Here is an 18,834-nt window from a genome sequence, read left to right on the forward strand (position 1 = left end):
TGTGTAAGCCCAGTTTCAAGAGGAAAGCAAAAAGGAACTTTATAGCATACTCGACGAACAAGAACCCTTCCAGAGCTAGGTGTACCAGGCTCCCTAAACAATCGCTTCTTGACCCCCTGGGGGCCCCCTACCCCGACACTAGCCTGAGGGTTCTGTTGGGCCCCGTCTCCGAACATTAAATGCAATTCTTAAGTTAACATTCTGAGGTTGTTTTCGCGATGATTAACCATCGTGAATATTCTCTAGCCCATCCTTTCTCACGTGCGGGTTTCTTGCGTAGGGCCGATGCCGACTGCTCCAATCCGCCCCGTAAGTAAGGCCTGAAAAAGTACTTTGAGCCCCCTCAGAATATGGGTCCTGCGACAAGCTACACGAAGGTATCTCATGTCTCTGGTAAGCTTGGAAGAGCTGGGCTGTAGCGGACCTTGTTCCCGCTGCAACGCTGCGAATGGACCCGAAGGACGACACGCCTTTGGTCAGCGCTTCTAACCGGCCGACACGGAAGAGGAAGCAAAGCAAAACCCATAGGGGCCAAGACGGGAGCAAGAATGGCAGGAAAAGGGGCATCCTCGTGCGGCAGGAAGGTCAGCCTTCACTGACATGGCTCCTCCCAGGAGCTGCCAGGGCGCAGCGCCGTCCGTTACCTCGCCCAACGAAACCTCCACCACCAGGCATCACTCCTCAGAGAAGGTACAACGAAGTGTTGCCTCCTTTCAGCGTCGGCGTAGACCTAGACAGTTGCGCGTGTTCGTACAGTGCCGCGCAGATCCTTTTTTTTGGCCATAGCGAAAGCATAAACTGATTTGCGTGTCTTCTGGAGTTTGTTCTTTTTTACGCTTATCCGAGCCTTAGGATTGGCGTTTGGAGGCGAGTGCGCGAGGGAGGAGACACGGGGACGGCCGTCTTCGTGACGCTTGAGGGCGAGATCGCCACCAAGGTGCAACAACACACTCTCCGCACCCATTGACAGCTTTTAGTTTGGAGTATCTGCTGCTTACTAAGATGCTTCACATCTTCCGTCCTGTTGTACCAGCGTTGAGTCTTGCGGATCCCCTATATTTTGACATAAGAGGGAGGGCTAGTATGGATTGGCAGGGTAGTCAGTCTGTCCGACAACGGCATTTTTTGCGTGCGATCTCGTCAGCCTCACAGCTACCACGCTGCCCAGCGAGATGAAGCAATTCTTGCCGCTGCGGGGATCCGTGGTAGGTACACAACTGTCAGTCTCAAAGAGCTGTAGAGACCTGTTTTGTACCAAGTGTGGTTGTGGGGTGTGAACACATATGGAAGTGAACATGCACCGCTCGTGTGAATATGCACCAACTTTCATCCGCTTGTCGCCAGATACTCTTAAGTACCTAGTGGAGTGCCCGTGCTTGCGCGTGCTTATGTGTAACCATTTATGTGGCTGCCGGTATGCAATTACATGCGGTTGCTCAAAGGAGTACCTCCACTCGAATGTACCTGCAAATGAGGTTACTGTGACCATATGCGAGCTCACCACATGGGGCAGGGCTTCTATCATCTACGGCGCATCAATCATCAGTGTACTTTCTAAATTTATCATTCGGTTAAATCTTTTCCGTCTACGCAGTTGTCGCATATTGAATCTGTAGTGGCAACTGGTCACTTTGTGTTCGGTAATTTTTGGATGTGAGAATCCTGTGTAATCAAATGCCACTAATGCCTGCAAATGGGTTAAATTTTCGTGTAGCTGTACACTCCTTATGTTCAAGGTAGATAAACGGTTGACACGAGCGCAGCCGTCTGTGATGTGTTGGCGGCGCTGCTCAATACTGCTGGTTCATGCAACGATATATGGGTTGTGCGCTTCTTTCATGTATTCAAGTGGCATATTCGATTATATTTTGGCTAGCCATCTCATCTGCGTCTGCCACTGGCATGCTGATTAACAGATAGTCCTTTACGTAAACAGACGTCAGAAGTCCCTGCTCCCTACTGACGTATCATGTGAAGGCAGCAATAGTGAGGCTACGGCCATGGCGGCCGTGCTGTTGACTGTAACGTGCTGTACAGGACGCGGCAAAGGGAGCCGTATAGAAGTCCCGGAGAGCGTCCCTCCGTATGCATTTGCATCCATGACGAGCAGTGAACTGGAGCTACAATACTGGTGCCTTCCGCCACCTCTTACAAGGCAAGCGTCCTCCTCTTATTTGACCATAATTGCCACTTAGCGCTCAAAATAAGGGATTCCAGAGGATACTTAATCATGGATATCAGTGGATATCGTCTAACGTTCGAAAGCCAGCCGATAGTTAACTGCTGCAGGGCATATGCTGCTCTTGGGGTCAGTAGTCTCTACCCATGGCAAGCGCAGTGCCTGCATCTGGCGCTGCCTAGGAAGCGTCAAGCAGCCAACACAGAAGGTGAGGAGACGGCATGCAGAGGAGCTTGTAGGCCGCAGTGCGTTGGCAGTGAAGGCAGTGTACGGTGGTGGATAACATCTTTTGCAGTAGATCACCTTAGCATTTAGCTGCGCCCTTCCTGCAGGAGCGGTTCCGTGGAGATCTCTGGTGTACTGCGCCCCGACATCAGGCGGGAAGAGTCTTGTGGCTGAAGTGCTGATTTCCCGGTAGGAATAACTAGCCTTGTAGTCTTAACCAGAATATTCAAAGGACTGGCTTTCAGTCTGCGTAGGCTTTGTGGGAAATGGGACGGACAATTCCTCCACCAATGATCTGCTTGGTGGGGTGTATGATGCCCACTTCATGGTGGAGACGGTAATTATTCCCTACATGGTATGCGCATTTCTGTTGGTCTACAGACGCCTTTTGTTCGAAGGCGTGCGTTCGCTAGTTGTGGTGCCGCATGTCTCTCTTTGCGCGGAAAAAGTCCAGCACCTGCGCCAACTGCTGGGCCCGTTGACGCTGCGCATCGAAGCCTTCCACGCGGGAGCCAGTAAGCTCAAGGACTGCGGGCAGAGCACGGCTCGATGCACGGGGAACACACAAAAAGGTTGGGAAGGCGTTTGCAGTAGGAACCTAAGCTACGCGCCATCCTACTCACCCGTTGACGTCAGCGTGCCCTTCTGCTAGCAAATGAAAGAGGTATGAAACAGTGAGTGTAGACCAGGTTTCCCTCAGGGACCCCGCTGTTGTTGTCCTGTGTTGTGGAGTTAATAGATGCAGCGTCGAACTGGTACGCTGGAATAGATGTGGCGGTCTGCACACTGGAGAAGGCAAATATGATTATCAACAGGTGCGGCTTTGTGGCTGCCGGCCTCCTAAACGACGCCACTTGGAGCGTTGACTTCCTTATACACGACTTCGATCCTTTGCAACCTTACAGTGTTTGGGTGAAGGATTTGACTGCCGCTGTGACGCGAATCGTCCTGGGCAACTGCCTAAGTGCTAACAGTTCAGCTGAAAACATTTTTGAGCTCTTGTTGCAGATTAGTGCTGGATTTGCTGGTCCCCGAGGCCGCAACGGCAGAGGACGCAGAAGCGATTCCGGAGCCGCCTATTAAATGTGAGCTGCCTGAGAATGGCTGTGATCTCGGCACTTTGGATGAGAGTTATTCCTGGGCAAGCGAGTGGTGGGACAGCGTGTGTCGCCGCATGCCTGCCGTTGGGGAGCACTTCCCCGTAGGCCTGGTTTGTGTCGACGAACTTCATTTCGTTGGAGATCCCCAGAGGGGCCATCTACTCGAGATGCTACTGGCGAAGCTGCTGTTTCTAAATCGTTCCCTCAAACGGCCTATTCAACTAGTTGGCATGTCCGCCACCCTCCCAAATGCTCCTCAAGTACGCCTCTACTTCCCTCCGTTGGTGCGCTGCAAGCTGCTTCCACAATCTTGAAACAGCAGCAGCTGTACATGTTGTGCCCTACCGGCTCACGTTTCTCGCGGCCTCCTGCTATGATCAGGTTGCAAAATGGCTTGATGCAGAGTTGTTCGTCACGGAGGAGCGTCCCTCCCCCCTCGACATATTTGTCAAGGTTGGTCCAGAGGTGAGCCATTCACGCGCTGTTGTCACTAGTACCTCACCGAATGGCACAGCGGCAGCCTGTCAAACGACCTATATGTGTTCCTAGGTGCGTCCGCGTGCGAGTAGGCAATGTATGTATGCTCCTATTCATGCACTAACATACTCTTGCGTGTACTTATGTAGTGCAGGAGGTAGCTGAGGACGCCAGACATACACAATATTACTGAGGTCTTCGAAAACGTTGCTTAAATTATCTATGCATATCTATCTACTTGTGCTGTATAGCCACAACAGAATACGCTGGAAGTATGTAGCAGAGACATTCTTGACTGTCCCGTGTGCGTCTTACGCTCTCGTCTTTTGCCTGCTGCTTTTTGTAGGTGTTTTCGTGGGACAAAGCTGCAGGATTGCAACTCAGCCGTAAACTCCATGACGGATCTCTTTCTCTGCCCCCAGTTGGGGAGGCGGCAACAAACGCTGCAGCAAGGGCAGTACGCTTGGCTGCTTCTCAGTACGCCGCTGTCGCAACTGGACCATTACTGGCCACTGCACAGGTCACAGCCAACGCGAATATGGCCGCAGATCACGCTTCAATTGCTGCTGGAGCTCTGCGTTTTATAAGAGAGCAAGCTGATGCCTCCGCCCAGACGCCCTCCCTTACACGGGACGGGGTTGGGGCTGAGTCGGCCGGAGAGCCAAAAGGAGCAGTCACAGAAGGAATTCGCTGTGGGTGGCAGACGGATGCTGAGCACTTGGGGATGCTAACATGGGAAATGTTGCGCGAAGGCCGCAGAGTCATAATCTTCTGCCCGACTCAGGAGTGGACAGCCCGCACAGCATCATTCCTCGCCAAGTGAGAGGGTGCCGCCCTTCACGGAGTTGCGTCTGCGTATAATCTGACTGATGAAAATACGTTGTGGCACTGTTCAAGGTCTGGCCTTCCTTTTGATCACTTGAGCATTAGTAAACAGTTCGAGACGAGCATGATTGTCTATGATTACGTGCAGAGTTCTGCCGTTCTACAGACGAGCGGAGGCATGGGCTGATCTGGTTAGGCAACGTGCTGCCTTGTGTCTCAAGAAGAAAACGTTGGAGTGCGCGGGCTCACCACTGCTGCATCGTCAGGCCCCAAAAGGCGCTTCCGATGTGCAGCAGGATCGCGTGAACTGCTTATTGCAACAGCAGAAGCAGGCACAGCGGGAAGCAATGAAGGAGCTTCTTGCCATGCCCGTCAGTATGCTTGCCCAGTTGCTGGTACGAAGTCCTCACCTGTTTGTTGAACCGCAGAATATCAGAGGACGCGAAGAGCTCCAGTGGCAGCTCAAGGAGCTTTCCCTTATTAATTCGGAAACTATGCTGGCGGCAGTTCGTGAGGGGGTTGCGTATCATCACGCCGGTGAGTTTGTTTTGCCACCTGTTGCCGTGTTAAAGCAGAAGCGAATCTGCCTCGCTATTTAAGCTCCTGAAATCTACCCATGTGCTTCGTGCTCCCTGTAGTCCTCTCGCTTCACGATTGTGTGAGTCATGAGTTCTTTCGGGCTTTTAGGCGTTTTGATATGTGCAAGCGGCCGTCTGTTGCTAGTGCAAACTTTCCTATATTAGGCTTGACGGGAGAGGAGAGGGCGTTGTTGGAGGCGGGATATCGCAGAGGCCACTTGAATGTACTGTGCGCGACTTCGACGCTTGCCCTGGGCGTCAACTTGCCTGCTGCTCGCGTCATAATCCGGGCTCCGCACGTATGTCAAGAAAATTCGTCCCTGAATCCTTAACAATTGCCTGGATTCGAGGCACGAGCACGGATTCATTCCTCAAGTTGCATCTCCACGACATCGCCGGAAACGCCTTGTTTCTGCACGCGTTAGCACTTCTGCAGACTGCCTTTGGCCCCCTCTACTCCGGATGCCGCCTCCTCATGTGGCTGTGTGGTTTCTTGAATTTCAGTTCGGACGAGATGAGCTTCTGTCTCCAGGCCGTTTTCACCAGATGGCCGGGCGCGCGGGCCGAAAGGGGCTTGAACACCGGTAAGGCCCAAACGAATGGACGGGAATGCACTGCACTAGCACACTGCGACGGATCCATCACCTAAGAACCAGCTTTCGTTTGGGCAGCACATATCTTGGCTAGCAGAACACAACTCTGAACTTTATGCTGACTCCCTCGTTGCGCCGGCTGAACAAGGGCCAGCCGTCGAACAAGCAAGGGTATTGTAAGACAGGCAGTAACAGACGACGGGATACTACGAAGTCAAAAGGGCACCGCGGGTATGTCAAGCCGTTGTTGGTTGGCTTCGAACACAACTGACATACATAGTACCGTTTCTCCTTCGCAGGGGAGACGCGTACTTGATTTGCTCCCCTGCCAATTTGCCGCATGTTCGGAATCTCCTTATGGCCGTCGCTGCTGCGGATCCATCTGGTAGTGGAGGCTCTCACTCTAGTCCAGGCGATACGGAAACGAGCTCACACCTGAGGGGGCAGCATCTCTGTCGTTTCTTCCTTGAGGCTGTGCACGTGCTTCTACCTCTACTCCGTAACTCGAGGGAGACCTCTTGTCGGTTACGAAGCTCTGCATTCGTCGATGTGGTTGCTATTATGCTATATTGCACCCTTCGAGGCCGCCAGGTACAATGGGGGGCGCTTGATACGAAACTAGAGGAAGCTGTTTAAGGCGGTGCTTGTAAGAGTTGTATGCAGAAATATCCACCCATGTAATTCCATGCTGCTGTCCGTTCCTGCAGGATCCGCACAGGATGATTGTGGAAGAAGCTGCAGAGGCTGCCCGCTACCTGCACGCATATTACCTGATTGAAGCTGAGCCCAGTGACACGTCGCCTACCTTGCAGAGCGACGGACAGACTCTTGCCAATGGCTCCTCTGGCTCCTCCGCATTTTCACAAGGTCCAGCACTCGGTGTTGCTGCTGGGGTGACGACAAGGTCCAAATTGGCCAGCGGGTCAGGGCAGTCCATCAGTGCTGTGACGGTCGCCCCTGGCGAACGCAAGCACATACTGCGCTCTCTTGCCTTCCCTTCCTCGTGCTTGCCAGCTACCTGCAAGTTGTTGCTGCAGCAATACCCATGTCTCCGTTCGCCTGTAGTCCTGGCTCGGCTGCTGCAACGATGCGATGTCAGCAAGATACCCACTGAAAGACTTCCTGGTGCGTCGAACGCTCCTCGGCAGCTCGATGAGGCTTCCGACAGCGCCACAGCAGTTTACGGGGTCCCGCCTCAGCGACGTCCCTACTGAAAGTTGTGAGTACTGGCCCTGCTTATCAGACACCGTGTGCCCCTGCAGACGACGCATTTGGATCGAGCGTCTGCCTTCATTTCCGCGGTCTTAAGGAGTTAGCTGCCCAATTGAGCTCGGGTGGGGACCCAGTCGCTGGCTTGAAGATGAATGAACCCGATGGGAAGGGAATGAACTGGAGAGATATAGGGGGCAGACTTGCAGTAACAGAGGTCGGAGGCGCGGCAGTCGAGGCCGGAATCACTCCATGGGAAGCAGCTGAAATATTTGCTGACGTTTTCAAGACGAGTGTTCTGGGTTAGAGTCGCCATACCCTCTTGAACTGGAAACCATACGACCCCGCAGCAAGACGGACATTTGCAGCTCTGCTTAGAAGAGCCTGTTCTCAGCAAGAAGGAAGACGATATCATTCTCTCTGGCTGTTTGTGGACCTCAGGTCTCTGTGCGGACATGGAGCTCCACCTTATCTTTCTTGCGGCCGTCGCAGTTGGTGGCGAAATGCAGCCACACTGGCAGTCGTATCTCTCCATCTACGACAAGCTCGACCCAGCTTGCAGGTGTGTTTGTGCCTCGTTGTTTTCAAAGTTATTGCAACTTCTGCACATTGGAACCGCCCTTCCTTCTGAGCGTCGTGAGGCTCTCTCTAGGGTAGTACATGACGGACGCTTCAGGCGAAATGCTGTGTTTAGGCGGGTTGCCGACGCGTTGGGGATCAGGAGGCTGGTCATTTCCAGAGAGGCCATAAAGGCACAAGGCGCACCTCGCCGATGCATCAACGACACTGCGGACCTGTTGCTTTTTGACCAGTCAGTTTCTTTTCTCCCCTGACACCTGCCTGGGGGCGGTCATTCTACTTGGCTTTTGAGACTCTCCCCACAGTAACTGACAGTCTTGCGGTTGGAACTGCATTGCCTTGAATTGTTCTCAGCCTTACGTTTACCCAGCTGCAAGCGCGCGTAGAGCTAGAAACCCACCGTCGCTTTTTCTTTGCCCTTCTGCTGCACGACGTGTATCGAGAAGGTGAAGCTTACGAGACTGCCATGCGCAGGTGAGAGAGTCAAGACAGGCTACAGATTGTAAGACGGCGCCATAGCCTGCCACCAGGTTAGCTTTTAGGTAAATAGGCGACGCAACATAAGTTCATGTCGGAGCTGCAATATGCGGTTTCCCAGGTTCGGTATCTCGCGAAGTACACTGATGGCTTGCGCAACACAGGGAGCGCTCATCGCGGCCACCGTCGCCTCGTTCTTGCGCGTCCTTCGCCCCCAAGAGTGCGTAATAGCGGTGTTTGCGGGTAGTGCAGAACAGCTCGTGCTTGACAAGTTGTCGCTAGCACACAGCTACTTTCCAAGAACTTCGTTCGAAGCTCTACACATCGAACGTAAAAATTGCCATGCGGTTTCGGTGGTCTGATTCACAGGGCGGCGTTATCCGAAGTTTGCTTTGTGCTGGCAGGGAAGCTTAAGCTTACCTGTTCGCCTGTTGGGGCGCTAGCTTCCGCCTTGACAGACTCTTCCCGTCGGTGCAAAGATAACCACGAAGCTACGAATAGTGAAGAGGGGAGCCCATCTGCTCTCCAGCAGCTCCTGCAGCTAGAAGGCATGACTCCGGGGCGTGCAGCCGCTCTTCGCGCCGCGCATATATACACCTGTGCCCATATTGCCAACACGCCGCTGTATGATCTATACAAGGTCTGCAATGCTGCCTACCCAACTCAAAAATAGGCATACACTTTGAAATATTTTAATGGCAAATAGAGCATTGTTGGGCATGTATGTCCTTTTCAGGCATTAGAAGCAGCTGAACCCGCTGACCTCGCCCCAGCAGAGCTTGTAGCGCAAGGGGACCAGGTTTCGGGGTCAAAGATTCGCCGACAGCGCGCACGCTTGTTTGCTGTCAGCGTGAAACTCAAGGACTCAGCGCAAAAAGAACAAGAGATGCGGTTGCAGGTATGCGTATCACATTATTATGGTCCATGCACTGATATTCAAGGTGAAGTGTGCTGAACACTACACGCAGGATCGCCTTGTTACTATTTCCTGCTTCCGTAGGCGTTGGAGGATGAAGCAGCGGGGCACTGGTCGTTGGTCGGGAAAGTCACCGACAACTCGGGAGACGAAGGTGACTCAGTAACAGTCAGCATCCATAGCTGAGAGCGACCGTCAAAGCGCGCATTTCGATAGGATATACAGGGAGTAAGCAGTCCCGCACATTTTTTGGGACTGAAGTCGCTGCGTGCTCGTTACAAACTGTTAAAGACTTCGACATATTTGTTGAGCGGTAATGGACTACCCCACGAGTCCACAGGGAAATAATTTTAAAGGTCGAATGGATGCTGCGCCGCGTACTTCGTCCCGTGCAGCTGTTATCGATTCGTCGCGTAGAACGAAACGTGCCAGACGTATCCAGCATCCTGACACATGTGAGTGCATCAATGGACAGGAAAGCTGGAAACACATACTGCATGGGGTTTCGGAATGGTCTAGAAGGCTAGAATATGACAGGGCGGGCTGACGCCTGTGCTCTGCTGGCTGGTGGAGTCGTAGACGTGGATGCCCCTCAACGAATGGAATCCTGCGACCGCGCAGCAAACGCCAACGAACCAGTTTAAACTGCGTGCTCAGCAGCAGTCTCTGTATTCAGGGGAGAAGCAGGCGTGAGAAGCAAACGAACACTCGGCAGCACACCTGGTTGTAGGCAGAGCAATTCAAAGGAGAATTTCTTTGAAGACCTGGGGCCGACGGGCCCAAGAGTCTGCGCGGAGCAGCAGAAGAGCAAGGACACGTCAAATCAACGAAACCGTGCAAGGTGCAATCAGCAATGCTTCGGAGCTGTGTGTTCCGTTACCAGCTGCCTTGGTCCTTCTAAAACAAAAGGCTCGAGTTCCGAAAGTTCGACGGAGAGCATGAGTTGCAAATCCGTCTGCAGCCTGTTGATGACCTCCAACTCCACAGTAAACGGACGATCGACCTGCAGCATAGCAAACGAACGTGAAAATGTCCATGAATTGGCATCCACGCACGTAGGACCTGCCTAGCTGCTAGGGCCGTTATTTGTCCTATCAACATACCTCGACTGAAGGTGGGAATGACGCTAGCCGCATTTCAAGTGGTTGCATGGGTTCCGGCGCATTCATCAGCTCATAGTCACTTAATGTCCCAACCCCTCCCGTTGATGTGCGCCACTGCAGTGTTAGCGTCCCCAGATTTGGAATTTGCTGCGGCAGAACGGATGCAAAGGGCTCCGCTCGAAGCACTTGAGGAAAAATATTGTGTGCTTCATGGCCACGTTTGGTAATTGCCACCAGGGTCTGCCACAGATGCGCTGGCTGCCCACGCTTGCCTTTGGCAGGTTTTCTAGAAGTGACTGGGAACTTGCAGGATAGAGCGAGAAGAGCACGGCGTAGCAATCTTTGGGCCGAAAATTGTGAATTCCTTTGCAGAAGCTGCAAGCATAGAAAAAAGTGCAGTCTGAAATTCACAAACATTTGGTCAAACGAGAAGCCGCTACTACGGCATCTTTACATGGGCCGAAAAATCAGTTCTCTGAGAAACCTGCATCATCCGCAGTGCCCAAAACTGCAGTGGCCACGAGAATGGCCTGCTGGCGCATTCACTCACGATTCGGCCGCAGGCGAAGCGCATCCTAGGCGGGTGCATTCTAAACCCTCGGCGCAGAGTATAGAAGCATCGTTCAGGAATACAGCCTGCTGAGATACGTTGGTAAGCGTGCACTCAACAAGAGCTCTGTCCTGTAGACGTGCACAAGAGTGAAAACGCGATACATAGGCACGTTGCGGATCCACGCTTTCCCAGTTGTGAGGTGTGCTTTGAAACGAACTGCCTAACACGACGGACCGTACCTGCAGATGCGTAATGCGGTGCGAAACATTAAATGGACTTTGGGCGGTAAATCTGAACGACTTCTTGAATGATTTGGGTTCCGACGATGGAGCAATGTAGTGCGAGATGGAGCAGACGAGCCTATGCCGCGCCCATGTGCAAAACCCGCATGCTCAGAAGCGGCCTGTTCAACAACGACTGCCCAGGGATTCCAAAATAAGGGAGGATTAGCTTACATGCAAGTCCCTGACTCCTCTATCTGGTGCTGAATCGTGCAGTCGAATGAATCTTCAGGATTCAAGATCCGAACAGGATCCTCCGCATTGTCGAATAGTAAATGACGTGAATTCCCCAAGAAAAGTTCAACCTGCCCAAAGAAACATCGTGAATACAACGTGTGACTTACGATGCTTGCTACACATTGGAGGGGGGTCAAGAAATATCGGCGTACGACGTACTTGCAGCTTCACATTGTTTGCCTGAGTAGTGGATGCATTTGCAATGTTCAGGTAGGCCGAAAATACTTCTCCACTGAATACTCGCCTGGTTTGCAAACACAGAGGCACACACATAGAAGTTCCTTCTGGTGTGGAGCGTCGGCATGCTCTTTGCTGAGTGGGGCAGGTACCACGTAGCCGCAGTCTCAATGCCTCACCCCTGCGTTACGGGTAGGAGAAGTGCGTGCGCACTTGACAGCCACTTTTCGTTCACCGTCTCCTCTTCTCTAGCTAAGGCGGCGTTGGTATCGTCACGTGCTAGATCCCTCAGAGAAATCAGCGGCCACGGATTAGAATCCCAAGACGGCTGCGATAGCCGCATGACTTTCTGCAAGACACGCGCTCAAGTCATTGAAATGGTCACAGTATCTTCTCACGACGAGAAATAGTGGTCGACAATCCTACAGAAGTCCCGCTGTTGTTGCTTACTAGAGAAAGATATTCTCTATCACCGGCTGCCATGTTCAAGCCCGCCCCAGGCTGTCCGCCTTGTCTGAGACCCTTTGTTTAGTACACAGACCACTGATGTTGCGTTGGTAAATTGTCGACCGGTTTTTTGAGTCACCGTACGAGCATCTTGCCCACGCGTTTGAGCCCCGCCGACGAGGCAAGACAGACTTTACGTCGACACGTAACGCCCCCAGATGCACGAAGGCCGTAACATCAAGTTTCAGTTCCACTACTATTTATGGTAATAAGCCGGCTTGCCGTTGTGCTGAAGACTAGAAGGCCCAAATCCGTACTGCACCGTATATCAATTAGCTACTGTGCGCATGCCAAGCCACTGGGACGCTCATCATGCGCGATCATGAATTTTTCGACACGAACGCACACCAAAGCAACTAACTAGTTGGAAAATTTCGTAGTGGACAGATTTAAGGAATACAATCTGTTTTCAAATTCATCGTCCCACATCTTGGAAAACTTCATGAATTATCGCACTCTTGTTATGGTAACCGATCGCGTCAACCGGCTTGTACCGGTATTCTGCATTCCGTGCATTTCGTGGCGTCAACAAAAATGGTGCATAATTAAACCTTAGGAATATTTAGTACGTTTATACGTTAAGCAACTCATTATCGCTTGTAACTATTCCTTAAACGCCTCAAAATGATAGCACGGGTACGCGTACAGCAAAAAATGCGATTCAGACACCTAGCGTAGAAGAGCCTTGGGCTACCCCGTGGTGTACAGACACTTCATGCAGTGACTACCAGCCACTTGCCAATGGGTGCGCCAGAGTTTTCCAGAGTTCACCACCCTGGACTCGATTGAACAATACTTCCCCTCTTCAGCTCCGTTCTTCCTGCCAAGATGAGGAACGCAGCAAGTGTTGGTCTTTGCGTTGGACTCTCTGCGATTGGAGCCCTGGCCAATGATGTTCTTAAGCCAGAGGCAGATTATCGAGACTTCCGCCACTACCAGCTTAGCAATGGCATGCACGCCATAGCTGTGCACCACCCACGATCTAATGAGGCAGGCTTTGCCGTGGCGGCGAATACCGGCAGTTTGTACGATCCTGAAGATGTACCTGGCCTGGCCCACTTCCTGGAACACATGCTGTTCCTGGGGACGTCTAAATATCCGGAGCCAGAGAGCTACGACAGCTTCCTGACCCAAAACGGAGGGGCGAACAATGCATACACAGACGAGGAAAAAACGGTCTTTTTCAACAAGGTCACGGATAGTGCTTTCGAAGAGGCTTTGGACCGTTTTGCCGAGTTCTTCAAATCGCCACTCTTCAACCGCAAATACGAAGAAAAAGAGGTCAATGCGATTGACGCGGAGCATCAGAAAAACATTCCGAATGACGACGAGAGAGCGTGGTACACGATCCGCTCTCTGGCGAAGGGACCAATGTCCCGATTCGCTACTGGCAACTCGGAAACCCTGAGTGCCAACCCTAAAGCCAAGGGGATCGACCTGGTTGACCGCCTGAGGGATTTTCACAGCATGTACTACTGTGGATCAAACATGGTAAGTATACCGTAGTACTTCATACATTTTTGCGTGCAGAAAACATTCTGCCATGCATCAGGTTGCTGTCACTATTTCGCCGCGTTCTCTTGATGAACAAGAGTCGCTGATAAGGGAAAAACTTGAAGGTAACACATTTTTGAACTGAATGCTGAGGCCATTCCCATTGTGTTTCTAGATATATCGGCGGGGCATGCTGATTGGCTGGGAATGGTCCAATGCCCTGGACCCATGTTCGACACTGTCAAGCCTTTCGACCACACCAACAGTGGAAAATTCATCCACATGCAGAGCTTCTCGTCACAGCCTAGTCTTTGGGTTGCCTTCGGCCTTCCAGCAACCCTCACTTCTTATGTAAGCTGAACATCTTGGCATTCTGTTCCGCCCAGTGAAGCATTCACGTACTTCAGAAAAAGCAACCAACGAGCGTCCTGACGTATCTGCTTGAATACACTGGAGAGGGATCTTTGGCAAAGCGCCTTCGGCTTCTTGGGCTTGCCGACGGAATCTCCCCTGCCGTTGATAGGAATTCCATAAGCACTCTGCTTGGCATAAAGGGTAAGGAACGTTAAACAGCGAATTCCGATCAAGATAAATACATCCTGGGGCAGTCGATCTGACCCAGAAGGGCGCGGCCCATCGCGGACTTGTACTGCAGGAGATATTTTCGTATATCAACTTCCTGAGAGACCACGGTGTTGGCCATGACTTGGTTTCCACTATGGCCCAACAGTCGCATATCGACTTCCACACAACGCAACCCAGCTCATCGATAATGGATGAAGCAGCGCGTCTTGCTCACAATCTGTTAACATACGAGCCATACCATGTCGTTGCTGGGGATTCGCTGTTGATTGATGCAGACCCTCGATTAACGAATCAGCTCCTTCAAGAAATGTCCCCATCCAAAGCTATCATTGCCTTCTCCGACCCCGATTTTACTTCGAAAGTGGACAGCTTCGAAACGGATCCCTACTACGGGGTGCAATTCAGAGTTCTCGACCTGCCGCAGCATCATGCAGTGGCAATGACCGTCTTAACTGCCTCGCCAAACGCTTTCCGCATGCCGCCTCCTCTGATGCACATTCCCAAGGCCTCTGAGTTGAAGATCCTCCCCGGTCTTCTGGGACTCACAGAGCCGGAACTCATTAGCGAGCAAGGAGGCAACGCAGGAACTGCTGTATGGTGGCAGGGACAAGGCGCCTTTGCCCTCCCCAGGATCGCTGTCCAGCTAAACGGAAGCGTTTCAAAAGACAAGGCAGACTTGCTCTCTCGCACTCAAGGTTCCCTAGCGCTTGCTGCCATTGCAGAGCATCTACAAGAGGAGACTGTGGATTTCCAGAACTGCGGCATCACCCACAGTTTGGCTTTCAAAGGCACCGGTTTCCACATGACGTTCGAAGGCTATACACAAGCGCAGCTGGGCAAGCTCATGACACATGTGGCGAATCTTCTCAGCGATCCCTCAATGGTCGAACCTGAGCGCTTCGAGAGGTGAGGCAAAATTGGGCTATCTTATGAAAACCTCCAGAGTTTAATGTGGCGATTTCAGGATAAAAGAGAAACAGATGAAGCTTCTCGCTGATCCAGCAACCAGCATGGCATTTGAACACGCCCTCGAAGCTGCAGCGATTCTAACACGGAATGATGCGTTTAGTCGGAAGGATTTGCTCGAGGCGCTTCAACAGACAAATTACGATGATTCCATCGCCAAGTTGAGCGAGCTCAAGAATGTCAGTAGAGTGTTGAATGCTACCAATTTTTTTCACGTTTCAACCACTTTTATCCTCAGGTCCACGTTGATGCATTTGTCATGGGGAACATAGACCGCGACCAATCGCTCACTATGGTCGAAGACTTCCTGGAGCAGGCGGGATTCGTTCCTATTGATCATGACGATGCCGCGGCATCTCTTGCAATGGAGCAGAAACAGACCATTGAGGCAACCTTGGCGAACCCTATCAAGGGCGACAAAGACCACGCCAGCTTGATCCAGTTCCAGCTTGGTATTCCCTCCATTGAAGACCGCGTGAACCTCGCCGTGCTAACTCAGTTCCTCAACCGCCGCATATACGACTCACTCCGCACGGAAGCTCAGTTGGGATATATTGCTGGAGCAAAGGAGTCTCAAGCAGCCTCAACAGCTCTCCTTCAGTGTTTTGTCGAGGGCGCCAAGACACACCCTGATGAAGTTGTGAAGATGATTGACGAAGAGTTGTCAAAGGCGAAAGAATACCTTGCTAACATGCCTGATGCTGAGATGGCTCGTTGGAAGGAGGCAGCTCATGCAAAACTCACAAAGATGGAGGCGAACTTCTCCGAAGACTTCAAGAAATCGGCTGAGGAGATTTTCTCTCACTCAAACTGCTTCACAAAAAGAAGTCTGGAGGTCAAGTACCTCGACAACGACTTCTCTCGCAAGCAAGTTCTCCGCACTTTCGCGAAGCTGTCTGACCCTTCAAGGAGAATGGTGAGCAAATTTATTCCACTAGACGATGTTTCATGTACTAAATCGGATAATTCAGGTTGTCAAGCTGGTTGCCGATCTGGAGCCCGAGAAGGAGGTCACCCTTATAGGCGAAGCAAAAGCTCAAGATGCACCCCTTCTTCGCCGTGGTGATACCGGTGAGAGTAGATTTGGGCATCATTCTCTTGAACATTATCATAAGGTTTCTGCTGCAGCTGAAGAGGTTGCCAAGGCCCCAACGAAGCTCCTGAGTCTCGAGGACAAGTTTGTCTCGCAAGTTCAGGAAGCCAACGGCTACTTCCCAGATGTCTCGGTGTGCGAGCTACCCCCAAGCCTTCTCTCGTTATTCGAACTCTTGGAGGACCTTTGAGCTAAATGATTACACTGCAACTCACGAAACAGCTAATCAGCCACCCCCTACCTTTCCACTTCATGGAAAACACGTTTTGTAACAGTTAATCGGTTTTTGGAAAACACTACGGCCTCGTTAGAAAGTCTTCAAGGAAAGTATATATGCATTTCGATCGACGAAAGAGAGCATTAGGCAACAATTTAGGATGAACTATCGTGTAGCATTTTATTAGCTATGCATAAGAAAGCAGTCGCGGGAAAAGGTATCCCTAGCGAGACTTAGTTCGTCACTGAAGCATGTCTAACCAGGGCTTCCCCTCAACTTGGCCAAAGAGAATTTCCGCATCTGAGTAATCAATTTGCTTACGCCATGATGCAAAATTGGTGAAGACGATCGGGAAATTCTGACTTTCCAGCAGCTGACGAATTTTCGAAATGCCGTTTATGAATCCGTTGACTACCCAGCATGTGTGCTCCAATGTAGCGGTCGAACAATTATCTTTGGCACTTCGCAACCACTCTACAACCCTCGGGAATAGTTCGTAAAATACAATTGGAGAGACCGTCAACAGCCCAGCACATATCCCTAGCCTGAAGGCAAGCATCACACTTCCGAAAAAGGCAACCTACAATCGGCGCATTTCTAACTGGCTAGATACTAATTTCGCGAAACGAGAGACAAAATCGGAACCTTTCCTTTGAGATTGGCAGTTCCTTCCTTTTGAACGCATTTTATCGCTTAGGCGTTCCCTAAACTTTAAACCTGATTTTTGGTGGCGTTCAAACTCTCCGCTGTGGTAGTTTGAACAATTGTGCTAATGCCGATTTGATGAGCGTGCATGAGTTTTGCCAAAGTTTCAGGGTGATAGCTATAGAAAAGCACTGCACGAATCCTGCTAAGAGCCTCACCCGATTGGATACTGCAACGGAGGATTGAATGTGGGGAGCCTTCCCGCCAACGAGAAGGCTTGAAAGTGCATTTTCCCCTTACGCTCATAGCGTAATCTAGAGGCAGAATTTCCATCGGTCTTTTCTAATATGTCACGAGGAGCATGCAATTCAACTTGAGGGAAAGTGAGAGCAAAACAGCATAGGCTTCCGTAACATTCTTCTGCCCCGTCAGCTGTGGCTCGAAAGTATGGGTTAGAGGTAAGCGCGAGGCCGTTGCACCACAGGATGTCAGGGAGAAGTATCGGGGGAAAGCTTATTCGGAAAATGACGTGAGATACCACAGCTGATGCGCTGCCAGCCGACGATACTCCGTTTACGTTACAGTGCCGTGTGTCATCGCAACCTGCAGTGCGGCACACGGTGCTCTGCAGAACCTTAATGCAAAGCTGTGCCTTCCCGGTAGCTGTTGTTCCGAAGAGCTCAATGCCAGACCGTAGGGGAGGTCCCGTAACGAAACATTCAATGTAGCTTTGAATTAACTGGAGTTCTAAAAGTTTCTGGAATTCAGCATATGCAGCCTCAGTCTTCGCCACGATGTTGAGGCCAATCCAAGAGTCTTCAAGGTGAAATATCACTCCGAAGTTGTGCTGGCGCGAAGAAAGCAATGGAAAGTACTCTTCAGGATGCTGGCGTTGGATGAAAGCAGAAAGTGTTTCAGCGGAAACGGGCTTATACGCGTTATGTACACTGTCTCCTGACCTCCCCCCCATTGTGCATGGCAAGTTGCAAGGCGGTTTCTTCACCACCCAGTAGGCTTTCTGCTCGTCAACCACCGCTGGTCTCTCGCATGTTTTGGAGAAGGAAAGGCCATGCGGAAGTCCAATATGCACATTGTCGCTACAGATTCTGTATGGGTCTCTTGGAATATTGGCATGCGAACCAATCGTCCCCTGAGTTTTATTTGCAAGCGGCGTAGCAAACTCGCTTCGAGGCATGTATCCTTGCCTTCCCGTTTTTGCTTCTGCAGTTCCTCTAACTTGATCTACTAATGTACTTTCGGGCAGCTCCCTGCACGAGGTAGGCATTTTGTTCTACCTTGGGGAGCCAGTGTACTCGGGCTTTGAGAGGAGAAGCTCGTTACCACCACCAAGGCCTGATAGGGCCAGCAATGAGTTTGCGGGTTTAATTTCTGGTAGCACTGGATTTATAGCGGAGGATGTTTTGATATTGATCATTCTATTGTCCAGACAGAATAGAGGTAACTATGCATTTCGTCGGTGTTTTCGTGTCGAGCGTTTTGAACACCAGAGTGACCCAGCTCTGTCGAAGCAGCTTCCAGGGTCACTTGGGTGGGAAGAGACGTTCTCTTTGCCCGCAAAACGTCAGCCTATTGTTCGGGATGTTATACAGCCAAGTTTTGGAGCGAAAATAATGGTTGAACACAGTTTTGTGTTGAGCAATAAAAGGGAGCCTGAGGTGATGCAAAGTACAGCATGCACGACTAAGCAAAACTGCGAGCACCATGGCGTGAAGCGGACAGCTACGAAAACTCATCTGTCAGTGCTAGCAGGAACAGATACTGTGATGATCGCAGTTCATGTCCTTTAGTCGGCAAATG

General features: G+C 51.3%; 3 protein-coding genes across 3 annotated transcripts; 2 read left to right on the forward strand and 1 right to left on the reverse strand.

Annotated features, from left to right (window-relative positions):
- Positions 1-448: 448 nt before the first annotated feature.
- On the forward strand, positions 449-9,344 carry EMH_0009680 (DNA polymerase theta, putative; the record flags this gene model as incomplete). The annotated part of the gene is made up of 24 exons (XM_013493981.1): positions 449-690; positions 853-937; positions 1,145-1,205; positions 2,038-2,083; positions 2,314-2,387; positions 2,512-2,593; positions 2,786-2,919; positions 3,105-3,219; positions 3,413-3,764; positions 3,886-3,969; positions 4,328-4,800; positions 4,955-5,343; positions 5,550-5,683; positions 5,889-5,968; positions 6,277-6,568; positions 6,685-7,102; positions 7,240-7,488; positions 7,628-7,748; positions 7,881-7,997; positions 8,120-8,239; positions 8,364-8,462; positions 8,612-8,882; positions 8,979-9,140; positions 9,243-9,344. 24 exons carry the CDS (start codon positions 449-451, stop codon positions 9,342-9,344), a joined length of 4,302 nt encoding a protein of 1,433 aa, XP_013349435.1.
- A 329-nt stretch (positions 9,345-9,673) lies between these two features.
- Positions 9,674-11,992, reverse strand: EMH_0010790 (uncharacterized protein; the record flags this gene model as incomplete). Its single annotated transcript, XM_013493982.1, has 11 exons — positions 9,674-9,765; positions 9,879-9,945; positions 10,039-10,161; positions 10,262-10,408; positions 10,528-10,636; positions 10,812-10,942; positions 11,054-11,174; positions 11,270-11,400; positions 11,492-11,576; positions 11,689-11,858; positions 11,960-11,992. 11 exons carry the CDS (start codon positions 11,990-11,992, stop codon positions 9,674-9,676), a joined length of 1,209 nt encoding a protein of 402 aa, XP_013349436.1.
- Positions 11,993-12,844: 852 nt separating this feature from the next.
- On the forward strand, positions 12,845-16,344 carry EMH_0011910 (insulysin, putative; the record flags this gene model as incomplete). The annotated part of the gene is made up of 5 exons (XM_013493983.1): positions 12,845-13,507; positions 14,166-15,001; positions 15,060-15,240; positions 15,300-15,977; positions 16,033-16,344. The coding sequence occupies 5 exons, from the start codon at positions 12,845-12,847 to the stop codon at positions 16,342-16,344; spliced, it is 2,670 nt and encodes an 889-aa protein (XP_013349437.1).
- Between the last annotated feature and the right edge of the window lie 2,490 nt (positions 16,345-18,834).

Source organism: Eimeria mitis, genomic scaffold (genome assembly GCF_000499745.2).
Source record: "Eimeria mitis Houghton genomic scaffold, Emh_scaff1, whole genome shotgun sequence".
Classification (NCBI taxonomy): Eukaryota; Apicomplexa; class Conoidasida; order Eucoccidiorida; family Eimeriidae; genus Eimeria; species Eimeria mitis.